This window comes from Erythrolamprus reginae, chromosome Z, assembly GCF_031021105.1.
Source record: "Erythrolamprus reginae isolate rEryReg1 chromosome Z, rEryReg1.hap1, whole genome shotgun sequence".
Lineage (NCBI taxonomy): Eukaryota > Metazoa > Chordata > Lepidosauria > Squamata > Dipsadidae > Erythrolamprus > Erythrolamprus reginae.
The window spans coordinates 76,142,988-76,156,147 of record NC_091963.1 but is presented as its reverse complement, the minus strand read 5'-3'; the positions used below and the strand labels follow the sequence as shown (position 1 = coordinate 76,156,147).

Sequence of the window (13,160 nt, the reverse complement as noted above, 5' to 3'; positions counted from 1 at the left end):
CATCAAGCTGGCCACACCCACCCAGGTGGTCATGATCCCTGCCCCCCCCCCGATGTGAACCACAGCCCTGATGTTGCCCTCAATGAAGCTGAGTTTGACACCTCTGTTCTAGGAGTATGTACCTTACAATGAGTAAGCTCCCATTTTTTTCCTTAGATGTCTCTTCAGAAATATGTGGATAAAAAGAAGTATGGGAATATTGATTATTCTGGTGGATAACCAAGAACTAAATGGGAGAAGTATGGGTCTCTCCTGTTAAACCTCTCAGAGCTTTGATCAGCTAAATGTTTTAGACTGCATTTTGCATTTTGTCCACATATCAACTCCTTCCCAAGAACTTGGAATAGACCACTTTGTTTGATGGTGTCAAAAGGTATTGTTATAGGATGAAAGCTGTTCCTGGTAAAGCTGCCTTTTGATTGATGGTGATTTTGTCAATGTTAATGGTATTTAAGTGGTGCTCCATGTCTTGGAATTGTGCCCAAACCACCAATTACTATTGATACTTAACATTTGTTGTTCTATTTCTATTTGCATGTATTTTTATTTTGTAGTTTTCAATTATTTCTCTTCTCTTCTTCTGTCTCCAAGAATTGTAACATCCATTATTCAGACATTTTGGGTTTTTTTAATCAATAATTGTTAAATTATTATTTTCTACAATTCAGGGTTCTTTGTCATGATATCCTCCTTGACTGCCTGCAAGGATTGGGGTATAGAGTACTTTTTTCCTGTCACTCTGCTCTTACTTGTGGTCAAGGGCACATCTACCCCAGTAAGAGATGATGACAGGCTTGATCCTCTTCCTCACATTATTTATAATATACAAAAAATTGCAGGGAAAGGCCAGTCACTTATCTGATTGAAATATTATCATATGCTGATTACACACTCTTTAAGTCTTCACAGCAGCTCAGCAAGATATGTAGTAGATATCTTGACCCAGACTCTGGGAGATAGGAGATTGGGAGGATAGGATAAAACAAGTTCAAATTAATTCCAGAAAGCCAGATTTGCTGTTCAAAAACCATGTAGCTCATTGTTTTTAGTGTAAGCTTCTTAGAATATATTAAATATGGCAGAGTTCAAGTTGAAAAATAAAAACAATGACTTTTGAAGAAAAGTAGGATAGTAGTATTACTGAAAATGTAAATGTGAGAAGGCATACATTTTGAAAAACGTGGGGTGAAGAATTACAGGCCATCATTACAGGCCACCATCTGCCGCACGAATCCCAGCGACCGGTTAGATCCCACAGAGTTGGCCTTCTCCGGGTCCCGTCGACTAAACAATGTCGTCTGGCGGGACCCAGGGGAAAAGCCTTCTCTGTGGTGGCTCCGACCCTCTGGAACCAGCTCCCCCCAGAGATTAGGACTGCCCCCACCCTCCTTGCCTTTCGGAAACTCCTTAAGACCCACCTCTGCCGTCAGGCATGGGGGAATTGAAACATCTCCCCCTTGCCCATGTAGTTTTATGTATGATTCGATTGTGTGCTTGTTTTTTATATATTGGGGCTCTTTTGGATTTTTTAGATTAGATTAGATTAGATTTATTAGATTTATATCCCGCCCCTCTCCGCAAACTCGGGGCGGCTCACAACAATAATAAAAAACAGTACATAATAACAAATCCAATGCCCACCAATCTAATTACAATTTAAAATTAATAAATTCATAAAACAGTCCCAATATATATAAAAAACAGGCACACAGTCAATCAATCAAATGGCAAAACAACATGGGCAAGGGGGAGATGTTTTAGTTCCCCCATGCCTGACGGCAGAGGTGGGTCTTAAGGAGTTTACGAAAGGCAGGGAGGGGGGGCAATCCTAATCTCAGGGGGGAGCTGGTTCTAGAGGGTCGGGGCCCCCACAGAGAAGGCTCTTCCCCTGGATCTCGGCAGACGGCATTGTTTAGTTGACGGGACCCGAAGAAGGCCGACTCTGTGGGACCTAACTGGTCGCTGGGATTCGTGTGGCAGGAGGCGGTCCCGAAGATATTCTGGTCCGGTGCCATGAAGGGATTTATAGGTCATAACCAACACTTTGAATTGTGACCGGAAACTGATCGGCAACCAATGCAGACTGCGGAGTGTTGGAGTAATATGAGCATATTTAGAGAAGCCCATAATTGCTGCATTCTGCACGATCTGAAGTTTCCAAACACTTTTCAAAGGTAGCCCCATGTAGAGAGCGTTACAGTAGTCGAGCCTGGAGGTGATGAGGGCATGAGTGACTGTGAGCAATGACTCCCGGTCCAAATAGGGCCGCAACTGGTGCACCAGGCGAACCTGGGCAAACGCCCCCCTCGCCATAGCTGAAAGGTGTTTCTCTAATGTGAGCTGTGGATCGAGGAGGACGCCCAAGTTGCGGACCCTCTCTGAGGGGGGTCAATAATTCCCCCCCCAGGGTAATGGACGGACAGATAGAATTGTCCTTGGGAGGCAAAACCCACAGCCACTCCGTCTTGTCTGGGTTGAGTTTGAGTTTGTTGACACCCATCCAGGCCCCAACAGCCTCCAGGCACCGGCACATCACTTCCACTGCTTCGTTGACTTTTTAACTTAAAACTGTAATTTAGATTGCGAAATATTAGATTTGTTACTATGTTTTGTTTACCATTGTTGTGAGCCGCCCGAAGTCTACGGAGAGGGGCGGCATATAAATCCAATAAATCTAATCTAATCTAATCATTTATGTTTGTCACTCATGCATTACAATGTACACTATGAATATGCTTTCAAAAAATGGCAATTCATTTCTCCTTAGACTGCCAATATTCTTATACAGGATTATGGATGCAGTGTAATTATAATGAAGAAATTACTATTACCTTACCAATGCCACATCTTGTCAGCATTTCAGCAGTCACACTGCCAATTCCACCAACACCCACAATTGCCACTGCAAATGAACGGATTTTCTGTGACAAGAAACCAAAGTTTTTAAATGCTTTGCCCTATCAATAAAACTTTGGAGTAAGTTATTTACAAAAAAACATTTGCCCACCTCATAATCTTTCACAATTCCCATTCTTTTCAATGCCATCAGGCGACTACAATAGAGAAAAGAGAAGCAGAAAGAAAAAACAGTTTGTTAAGAAAAAGTTCACTACAGGGCACAGTAGCTTCCCAAAATGAGATGAATTATTACACAATTTATAAATTATTTCAACTTTAAATCTCTATTTATCAAATTGTTTTCAATGGCTTACTGCACAATCTGCAGATCTACCCTGTTGAAACTAACAATCCATAACAGAAGTATCAATTAATTTATGACATTCAGAAAGAGATAATTATGAGTTAATGTATATAGGCATATGTAAATACAGTATATTCAAAACACCAATAGATTTTAACCGTTGTACAATTAAATTTTATTTTCTATAGAGTTGATTGTACATCAGTTTTATAGTTTGTTTTGTATACAGATGATCCTTGATTTACAATTGTTCATTGTGATCAAAGTTTCAACACCACTGAAAAAAGTAACTTATGAGTGTTTATTACACTTACAGCTATTGCAGCATCACCATGTTCATGGTATCAAAATTCTGATCCTTGGCAACTGATTCATATTTATTATGGTTGCAGTGTCCTGGGGTCACATTATTACCTTTTGTGACTTCTCATAAGCAAACCCAATGGGAATGGGTGTTGACTTATCTGAACGCCCCTTCTCGGCAGGTTGGAGTCAGCCTTCAGATAGGGTTTTCCTCGTCCAATGAGAATTGAGACTAAGCCTATCAATACAAAGATTAATATAACTGGCCAACATACTGCCTCTATCCAATTTGAGAGGAAGCCGGACAGACAGACTCACATGGAAAACTCCAATGTAGATCCTATGTAGAAGTTACTCCCTAACAAAAGACACTGACTGCAGAGTAAGGAAAAATGTATGATTTCATTGAACAAGAACAACAAAATACAACACGGAAAACATCCGTGCATAACAAATAAATAAAGGGAAATGGACTGCTTAAAAATAGAAACAGGGCAGGACTGAAGGCTGACTTCAACCTGTTGAGAAGGGGCGTTCAGGTAAGTCAACGCCCATTCTCTGGGATAGGTTCGAGTTAGCCTTCAGATAGAGATTTAACAAAGCCACGAGTGGGCGTAAATCATCCCAGATAGCCCTGCTAGAACGATTGAGAACAAACAACCTGTTGCAACATTTGGCAGCCAAATGCCGCATCCGCTGAGGCAAAGGAATAAATTTTATAATGCCTAATAAACTGATATGGGGAAGTCCAATATCAGCTCAACATATTTCTTTTAGGGAAGCCTGAGTGGATCACACTGTAGACATAGCAGCGCTGCGGGTAGAATGTGCAGTAAGTCTAGGAGGGACAGGTGTACCTGATAGAGCATATACTCAAGCGATAGTAGCTCAAATCCACCTACTGATGTTGGCAGAAGAGGCTTTTAAACCCTTTGCCCGAGGAAGGCATTTGACAAATAGGGCCTCAGATTTTTTAAAAGGGGCCGTTCTGTCTAAATATACCTTCAGGGTCCTCCTACTGTCCAGTGTATGCCGTCCAATTCATGAGTTGGATGGGCACAAAAGGAAGGTAAAACAAGCTGTGGGAGCGATGGAAAACAGAATTAATCTTTGGAATAAAGGAGGGGTCCCAACACAGGACAATCCTGTCAGGGTGGAAATACATAGGTTATTTCTGATAGACAGTGAAGCCAACTCTGAGATTCACCTATCCAAACTGATAGCTATTAAGAAAACTGTATAAGTCAAACGAGTTAAACTAGTGTCACGTAATGGCTCATAAATCGTAAATCCCAAGTGGGATAGCGCTGGATAATGGTAGGAGTTAATGTTATCAGCCCCTTTTAGGAATCTAGTCACAGTGGGGTAATGAGCCAATGATGTGAAATGTCCACAGGTTAGAACAGAGGATAATGCCGCAACCTGTCATTTAAGTGTGCATAGGGACAAACCCTTGTTTAAACACAGTTTGAGGAAGCATAGAAGTTTTGGAATTGCCACATGAAGAGGCAAAATTCCTTCAGAAGTACACCAGTTACAAAAGGTCTTCCATGTGGCTGATAGATCCTGATGGTGGAAAATCTTCTTGTATAACTTCCACTATGGCACTATTGTACTGCTGGTGACGAAGGATTTCCCGCTCAACCTCCCCGCAGCTAGTTGCAACCAGTGAACCTCTGGGTAAAGGATCTCCTACTGGATGAGGAGATCCTGCCACCTCAGGAGTCTGACTGGAGGTATCTGAGAAAGAGACATGAGGTCTCCAAACTAAGCTCTGCGAGGCCAATGCGGAGCAAATAAAGTAATTTCGGCTGCATGATATATCACTTTGTGAATCAGCCTAGCCAAAAGAGGGAAAGGAGGGAAGGCATGGAGGAGTCTGAAGGGTGTTGACAGCTTCTGCCCCCCAAGATGGGATGCGGGAGTAGAAGTGCTGTAATTGAGCGTTCTATGGGGTGGCAAATAAGTCAATTAGAGGTTGATCAAATCTTTGTACTATCCAATTAAAAACCTCTGGATGCAGCTGCCATTCAGTCTAGTGTAAAGACTGGTGGCTCAGCCAAACTGCTCTTATATTTGCTTTCCCCGAAATGTAGTCTGCCAAAATGGACAGAAGATATTTCTCTGTCCAAAACCCCAACTGGAGGGCTTCAAGCCTCAGTGTTTTGGACTTGGTGCCACCTTATTTATTTACATCTGCTTTAGCTATGATGCTATCAGTAAGGCTGAGCACATATTTACCCCTGATGTGTTGGGTAAAGGGTCTAAGAGGTAAAAATATGGCTCACAATTCTAGAAGATTAATAGGGCAGTTGGAGGTTTCCTGCCTCCAGCGACCCTGGACTGCACATTCCTCCATGCACCGTTCCCGGTAAGCTGCGTCCATGAGCAGGCGCGCACCCCCAAATAGCCCCGCGTGCACCCTTTTCCACAGGCGCGCGCTCCCCATCCCCCTGCCAGCCTGCGGGGGGGTGCGGGGAGGTGCGGCAGTAGGAGGAAAGGGAGCCGCGACCGCCCCTACCTCCCCACGGTGCCTCCGGCCAAACGCGCCCCTGGCTTCTCGGCCCTGCCCTCCGCCCGCTCGATCCGCCCCCTCTCCTCCTCCGCCGCCTCCTGCCTTTGCCTTGGTGCGTGTCTTCTCTCTCTTTCTCTCTCCCCCTCTTGCGGCGGGGGCGGCTGCGGCTTCTCCTTGGGATGAAAGCGCTGCCAGCCAGGGGGCTGCGAGACAGGGCTTTTTCCGCGGGTTTCAGGAATGCCCGCCCCGCCCCTCTCGCAGCCACTTCACTGGGAGCACTTTCATCCTGGACTTCCAGCAAGGGGGCTGCAGTAGAGGCAGGGCAGGCGTTCCTGAAGCGCTCGGAGAAAGCACTCTCGCAGCCCCCTCGCCGTCAGTGCCTCCGTTCCGGAGCTCTGCCTCACAGCTGATCACTCTGCCGCCGCCCACGGCTACTGCCCAATGCCGCTGCTGAGAGAGAGAGAGAGAAAGGGGGGGGAGAGATAGCAAGAGAGAGAAGAGGAAGAAAGCAATAGAGAGAGAGAAAGAAAACAAGAGAGAAAGAGAGAGAGAGAGATGAAAGGGGGGAGAGAGAGATAGCAAGAGAGAGAAGAAAGCAATAGAGAAAGAGAGAGAGATGAAAGGGGGAGAGAGATAGCAAGAGAGAGAAGAAAGAAAGCAATAGAGATAGAAAGAAAGAAAGAGTGAGAGAGAAATAAAGCAATAGAGAGAGAGAAAGAGAGAGAGAGAGCAAGAGGGGGAGAGAGAAATGACTCTTGATTTAAAGCATATGGTAAAAAGCACCCAAATAATAACAGAGAAAAAAATCCAGCTGTTTGTGTGTGTGTGTGTGTGTGTGATTGAACTCTTGAACTATTTCCAATAGCTCACCTCTAATTGGAAATGGTTCAAGAGTCCACACACACACACACACACACACACACACACACACACACACAAGGGGGGAGGAGACAGGGATGGAAAAAGAGAAGATAATAATAGTAATAGATTTTGGTTTTGTTTTATTATTAATTTCTTTTAATAAAAAAGGGATTTTTTTTCTTATTTATTTATTTATTTTTCTATGCCGCCCAGTCCCAAAGGGACTGTCGCTCAGACGCTATACTTTTCCGCCCACACCGAAAAAAAATTAGAAGGAACATTGCCTCCATGTGGGCTTCCCATCCTGATAAGTTAGCATCTGTGATGACAACCACTCTATCTGGAGGCCAGAAATGGGAACCTACTAAGATGGCTGGAGAAGCCCACCAATGTAGCGATCTTCTTATTTGTGAAGAGAGCACCAACTTGAACCTCTGCCTACTTTTTGATGTGGGAGCAAAAACTATTGCAGTTCCCTGGAGTGTAGCTGCGCCCATGGAACAATATCTAAGCAAGGTATCATTTTACCCAGGAACGATGAAAGCATGTCCAGAGGAATCGAAGGATGATCTAGAATCCACAAAACTAATTCTCGAATGCTGGATTGCTGCTCCTGGGAAAGGGACACGGTACCCTCCAGGGAATCAATGATTGTACCTAAAGCTAAGATAGAACAAGCAGGAATTAAACAACTTTTGTCCATATTAACAGAAAAACCATGACTTTGAAAAGTGGACACCACAAACTGAAGGTGATGTAAACTTAGAGTAAGAGGATCCCTGAACTAAAATATCATCTAAATAGCACTGCAGGCAAATAGATTTAGATCTAAGGTATGTCTCCAGTGCTGGATCACCTTGAGAAAGGTTTTCGGAAGAGCCTTATATTGGAAATAATGACCCCCAAAGCAAAAATGGAGATACTGCTTATGAGGGTGGTATACAGGAATATGAAGGTAAACTTCTGATAAATCTAACAAAGCTAAGAAATCACCTTTATGAATGCTTGCTCAAATGGATCTCAACAAATGCATTTTTAAACTTTTTGTATTTAATAAAAAAATTTAAACCTTTTAAATCAAGAAAATCAAGAATGGGGCGCCAATCCCCTGATAGTTTGGGAACAAGAAATAACCTTAAATAAAATCAAGAACACACTTGATGATCAGGGACGGGCTCAATGGCCTGGATATTAAGCAGATGTCAAACTGCATCTGTCATCAACCTTTTCTTAGCTATGTCTTTAGGAACATGACACTCCAAATAACAAGAAGGAGGTACAGAAACAAATTCTAACACAACTCCAAATCTAACAGTTGGTTTAACCCTGCTGCCCTGTTCAAAACCGCTATACACTTGTACTGTTTTTGAGTCTGTATGACTCGAATCGAAAATTCTTTATTTTAAGTGCTTATATTTGGTCAATTTGAAAACTTCTTTCCCTTGGAAATGAGGTTGAACATTTCTGCACACAATGAAATGAAAATTGAAATAAAAAAAATAATGCTTATTGGTTTATTTTGCTCATAAAAGCCCGCTCTCCCCCCTTTTTTTATTTTTTTTCAATTTATAGATAGTTTTGCCTGCAAACAACATACAATTTTACTAAATTTGGTATGGAATTACTAGTTTGCACATTTCTGAACATAATGATATGAAAATTGAACTGAAAAAAATGATGCTTATTGGTTTATTTTGCTCATAAAAGCCCGCTCCCCCCCTTTTTTGTGATTTTTTTTTTCAATTTATAGATAGTTTTGCCTGCAAACAACGTACAATTTTACTAAATTTGGTGTGGAATTACTAGTTTGAATATTTCTGAACATAATGATATCAAAATTGAACTGAAAAAAATGATTATTTGTTTATTTTGCTCATAAAAGGGCCGTTGCCCCCCATTTTTTTCAAGCATGTCACTTTATAAATTTTTCTAGGCCCCTAATTCCAAATATTTTCAATAACTTTGGCATTGAATTACCAGTTTGAACATTTCTGAACATAATGAAATGAAAATTGAACTGAAAACATTGATGCTTATTTGTTTATTTTGCACATAAATGTCCCCCCCGTTGTGTTCAATTATTTCAATTTATATAAAAATTATGCTGTTAATTTCAAAATTACAAACTTGATTTTAGTAAAATGGATTTCTTCCATAAAATTAGTTGTCTGGCTATCATGTGCTTGCTTTTCAAAAGGATATTCCCAATATTTCTAGCCAAAGCTATATAAAAAGTGAAATTATTGTCACACAGCAAGGCCAAGGGGGATGGCCCTTTTGTGACCAAAATAAACAAATAAGCATCATTTTTTTCAGTTCATTTCTATTTTTCTTATGATCAGGAATGTTCAATTTAGTATATAAAAACTTTTGGGGGAAGATTCCTTAGAGATTTGTAGCCTAAAAAAATATTAACTGACACGAAATGCTCAAAAAAAGGGGGGCTTTTTGATCAAAAATTAGATATAAGCATCAATTTTTTCAGTTAAATTTTCATATCATTATGTTCAAAAATGTTCAAACTAGTTTCCCAGTGAAAAAAGTTTTCAAAAAGACCTAATTTAAGTACCTAAAAAAATATTTTTGGTCCGGGTCATATACAACCAGAAACAGACTCAACGTGAGTTTTTCTTGCCCAGAAAAAAGTTAGCTCCCCATCCCACCCACCCCAAAATATTTTTATGATGATCAGCAATGTTAAATTAAGTAAATCAATGCCTAAGATATTAAAATTATTTCAGATCTGGAGCCTAAAAAAATTTAAAGTGAAAATGGTTGCAAGCAGCCGTGGGGGCGGGCTTATTTCTGATTTAAAAAAAACAATAAGCATCACTTTTTTCAGTTCATTTATATTTTTCTTATGATCAGGAATGTTCAAACTAGTAATCCCACACCAAATCTAGTAAAATTGTACACATTTTGCGGGCTAAACTATCTATAAATTGAAAAACAATTCACAAAAAAAGGGGGTGGGCTTTTATGAAGAAAATAAACCAATAAGCATTATTTTTGTAATTTCAATTTTCATTTCATTGTATGCAGAAATGTTCAACCTAGTTTCCAAGGGAAAGAAGTTTTCAAATTGACCAAATATAAGCACTTAAAATAAAGAATTTTCGGTGCGAGTCACACAGACTTGTAAACAGTACAAGTGTGACTTTTTTGCCCAGCAAAAACTAAGCCTCCCACCCCCCAAAAAAAAATCTCATAGAGAGAACCCCTGAAATGATGAAAAGTCATAAAAATTCAAGTTGCAGGGAAAATTTTTTACAGGGTCTCAAACTTCGATTTCATGTTGCACAAACTCGAACAGAACAGCAGGGTTAACCCATAAATTTTGTGTGGAACAATCCCAAACATGGACAAAATGGGACAATTTCCCTCCAATAGGTATAGCCTCGTAGGGATTACTTGTATTTTTTGGTAAATCTTGTGTTTGAACTCTCCCTTCTAGCTGGGTGTTTGGGGGGGTCTTTCACCCAGTGGATCTGTCACTGTACATCATGAACTACTGACTAGAGGTCCTGGTGAAAGGACCACTTTTAACGGGTGTAGTGGAGGATCCTTTTCTTGGTTAATGAAGGCATGACCTTCTTACGGTCTTTAGTCTCTGTTAAGATAGGGTCCAGCACATTGCCAATTGTAATTGTCCTTTGATTGGCATAGAAGCAAGTTTCCACTTCTGCCAGGCATCAACATACCATCCTCAGAGCCAGTTGATCCTTCTGCTGGAAGTGGTGGAAGCAACAGCCTTTGCTGAGAAGTGTGCTGCTCTTAATGTAGTGTCAGCTGCAAACTGGGTAGCTACTACCACTTTCTTCAAATCCTGATGGAGACATGTTTCGGTAGCCTGAATCTGCTCCTGCAACTGGCCTAGCCAAATTAAAGATGCTCTTGAAAAGAAAGAGGCAGAAGAATCTGCACGAACCGCCCAAGCTGAAGAGTGGTGAGTCTTCATTAGTAGTTGTTCTAATCTGTTTTCTGGCTTGAGTAATTCCTCAGCCTCGCCAGGGATTGATGTAGGTGAATGCAGTGCAGATCAGGAAGATCTACTGGGGGAGAAACTAGCAAAGTTGCCAGCTCTGAAGCCACATTAAAGTATTTTTTATCAGAATTAGAGGACATAGGTCCTGAATTAGGAGCCACATGTTGTCTCTGAATGTTGTCAATAAAAGGTTGTGGAGCAGGAATGAGATCTATTTCAGGGATCTGTTCTGAAAAGATAGCATGTGAGGTGCTAGCAGCAGATTCTGCTCCTGAGGTAGTAGGAGCGGCTAGTCCAGCTGCATTTCTGGCTTTATACAAGAGTGCTTTAAATAAAGTTGGAGGAAAAAGACCTGTTGATTTTGGTTGATCAGTCTGTAGGCATTCATCTGCTGATAAGGCCTCCTCCTCACACTCCCCCTCTTCTAATGTTGAAGTATCATCCTCCTTTTCAGAGGAGTCTGAAGAATCCTTGTCTTGCAATCTACCCAATTTCCCCTTGTGGCAATGAAGTTTGTGGGAGCATGGCCTGAGGCTGATTTTGTTGCCAGGGCATTTGATAAAATCCAGCCATGCAGTGCTGGACTGGACTGGCAATTAACTCTTGTATGTTAAAAGATTGAGCAGGTTGAGCTACATTGGCAGACATCTGGACAGGTTGCACTGAACTTAATGTAGGAGCTACATTTGGCATAGCCAATAATGACAATTTGGGAGCTGTAGCCATCTGTGGAATATTGGTCACAAAGGCAGAGGCCAGTGGTATTGCCTAGGGCAGTGATTTTCAACCTTTTTTGAGCCGCGGCACATTTTTTACATTTACAAAATCCTGGGGCACACCACCAACCAAAATGACACAAATCTAATAAATAAATAAATAAATAAATAAATAGATAAATACATACATACATACATACATACATACATACATACATACATACATATAAACCCCCTCATATATACAATCCCATGTAACATCCCCTTATAACGTGGTAGATAAATCCACAGTAACTGAATTTAAACATGCCTGGGATAAACATATATCCATCGTAAGATAAAATACAGAAAATAGTATAAGGGCAGACTAGATGGACCATGAGGTCTTTTTCTGCCGTCAGACTTCTATGTTTCTATGTTTCTATAAATACAGTCAATCATCAATCATCCCTCCTCAAATTTATAACACTGTCTCATTTCTGGGTACTTCTCCTGTCTTTCCCCCTTTTCTCTCTCAAGTTTCTCATTTCTCTCTCTTCTTCCCTTTTTCCCTCATTCCTTCTCCCTCTCACTTCTCCTCTTTTTCCATCCCTGTCTCTCTCCCCCCTTTATGCGTGTGTGTGTATACGCACTCGAACCATTTCCAAAACCAGTTGAGGGCTGGGGTTTTTTTCTCTTTTATTCTTTTCAAAAACAGGTGTGGGCTGGGGGGGGTTTCTTATTATTTGGGTGCTTTTTACAATATGCTTCAAGAATCACCTCTCTCTCTCTCTTTTGTTTCTCTCTCCTCTCATTCTCTGCCTCAATCATTTTCTCATTTCTCCTTTTTTCTCCCCTTTTTGTTCTCATTTCTCTCTCTCTCTCCTTTCCTCTCTCTATCTGTCTCTCTTGCTTTCTCTCTCTCTTGCGATCTCTTTTTCTCTCTTGCTTTCCTTCTCTCTCTCTCTCATTCTCTCTCTTATTTTCTTTCTCTCTCTCTTGTTCTCTCTCTTTTTCTCTTTTTCTTTCTCTCTCTCTTGTTCTTTCTCTCTCATGCTTTCTCTATCTTGTTCTCTCTCTCTCTCTCGTTCTTTCTCTTCCTTTCTTCTCTGTGGAGGCCGGCGAAGGTTTTCCTTAGTTTGAATGTTGAATATGTTTGACGGTCTTGGTATATTCGGGTTTCTTCCCGTGTAGGATTTGGAAATTTCTGGTGACGTTTCGACGAGGTCCCACTCGTCATCTTCAGGCTGGTGTTTCTGTCCTTGTTCTAAGGCGAACAATGCGAGACCTGAGCTGCCTTCCTTCTATAAATACTGGTGGCTGGGTGTGGTTTGATGGCTCAGCAATTGCCTGCTGTGTAGAAACTTCCTGGTGAGTCAGTGGGGTAACATCTGGGGTCGTTGATGTAGCTGAGGTATGCTGATTAGTTAATGGTTGTAGATTAGGCATGATATCCTGAGTAGTTGGAGCTTGCAGGCTGCTTGATTGTTTTTCAATGTGTGTTCTGAGTCTGGTTTCTATGGCTGGGATAAATTTGAGGGCTGGTTTCCAGATGTCTGGTAAGCGGGAGGTATCATCCCGCTTGTTCATATTTTGGGA

The 13,160-nt window shown here is 41.4% G+C and overlaps 1 protein-coding gene across 5 annotated transcripts in view; it reads right to left on the bottom strand.

Annotated features, from left to right (window-relative positions):
• Positions 1 to 13,160, bottom strand: part of UBA5 (ubiquitin like modifier activating enzyme 5) — a 59,620-nt gene that overhangs the window by 25,195 nt on the left and 21,265 nt on the right. For 2 of the 5 annotated variants that reach the window (XM_070726355.1, XM_070726356.1), the window contains exons 2-3: positions 3,008 to 3,053; positions 2,832 to 2,921 (exon numbers count right to left, since the gene is read on the bottom strand). In XM_070726355.1, the coding sequence (XP_070582456.1) occupies positions 2,832 to 2,921; positions 3,008 to 3,053 (136 nt within the window). Of the gene's footprint in view, positions 1 to 892; positions 950 to 2,831; positions 2,922 to 3,007; positions 3,054 to 13,160 lie in introns of those variants that run through there. The other 3 variants (XM_070726359.1, XM_070726357.1, XM_070726360.1) reach the window with 3 other exon arrangements.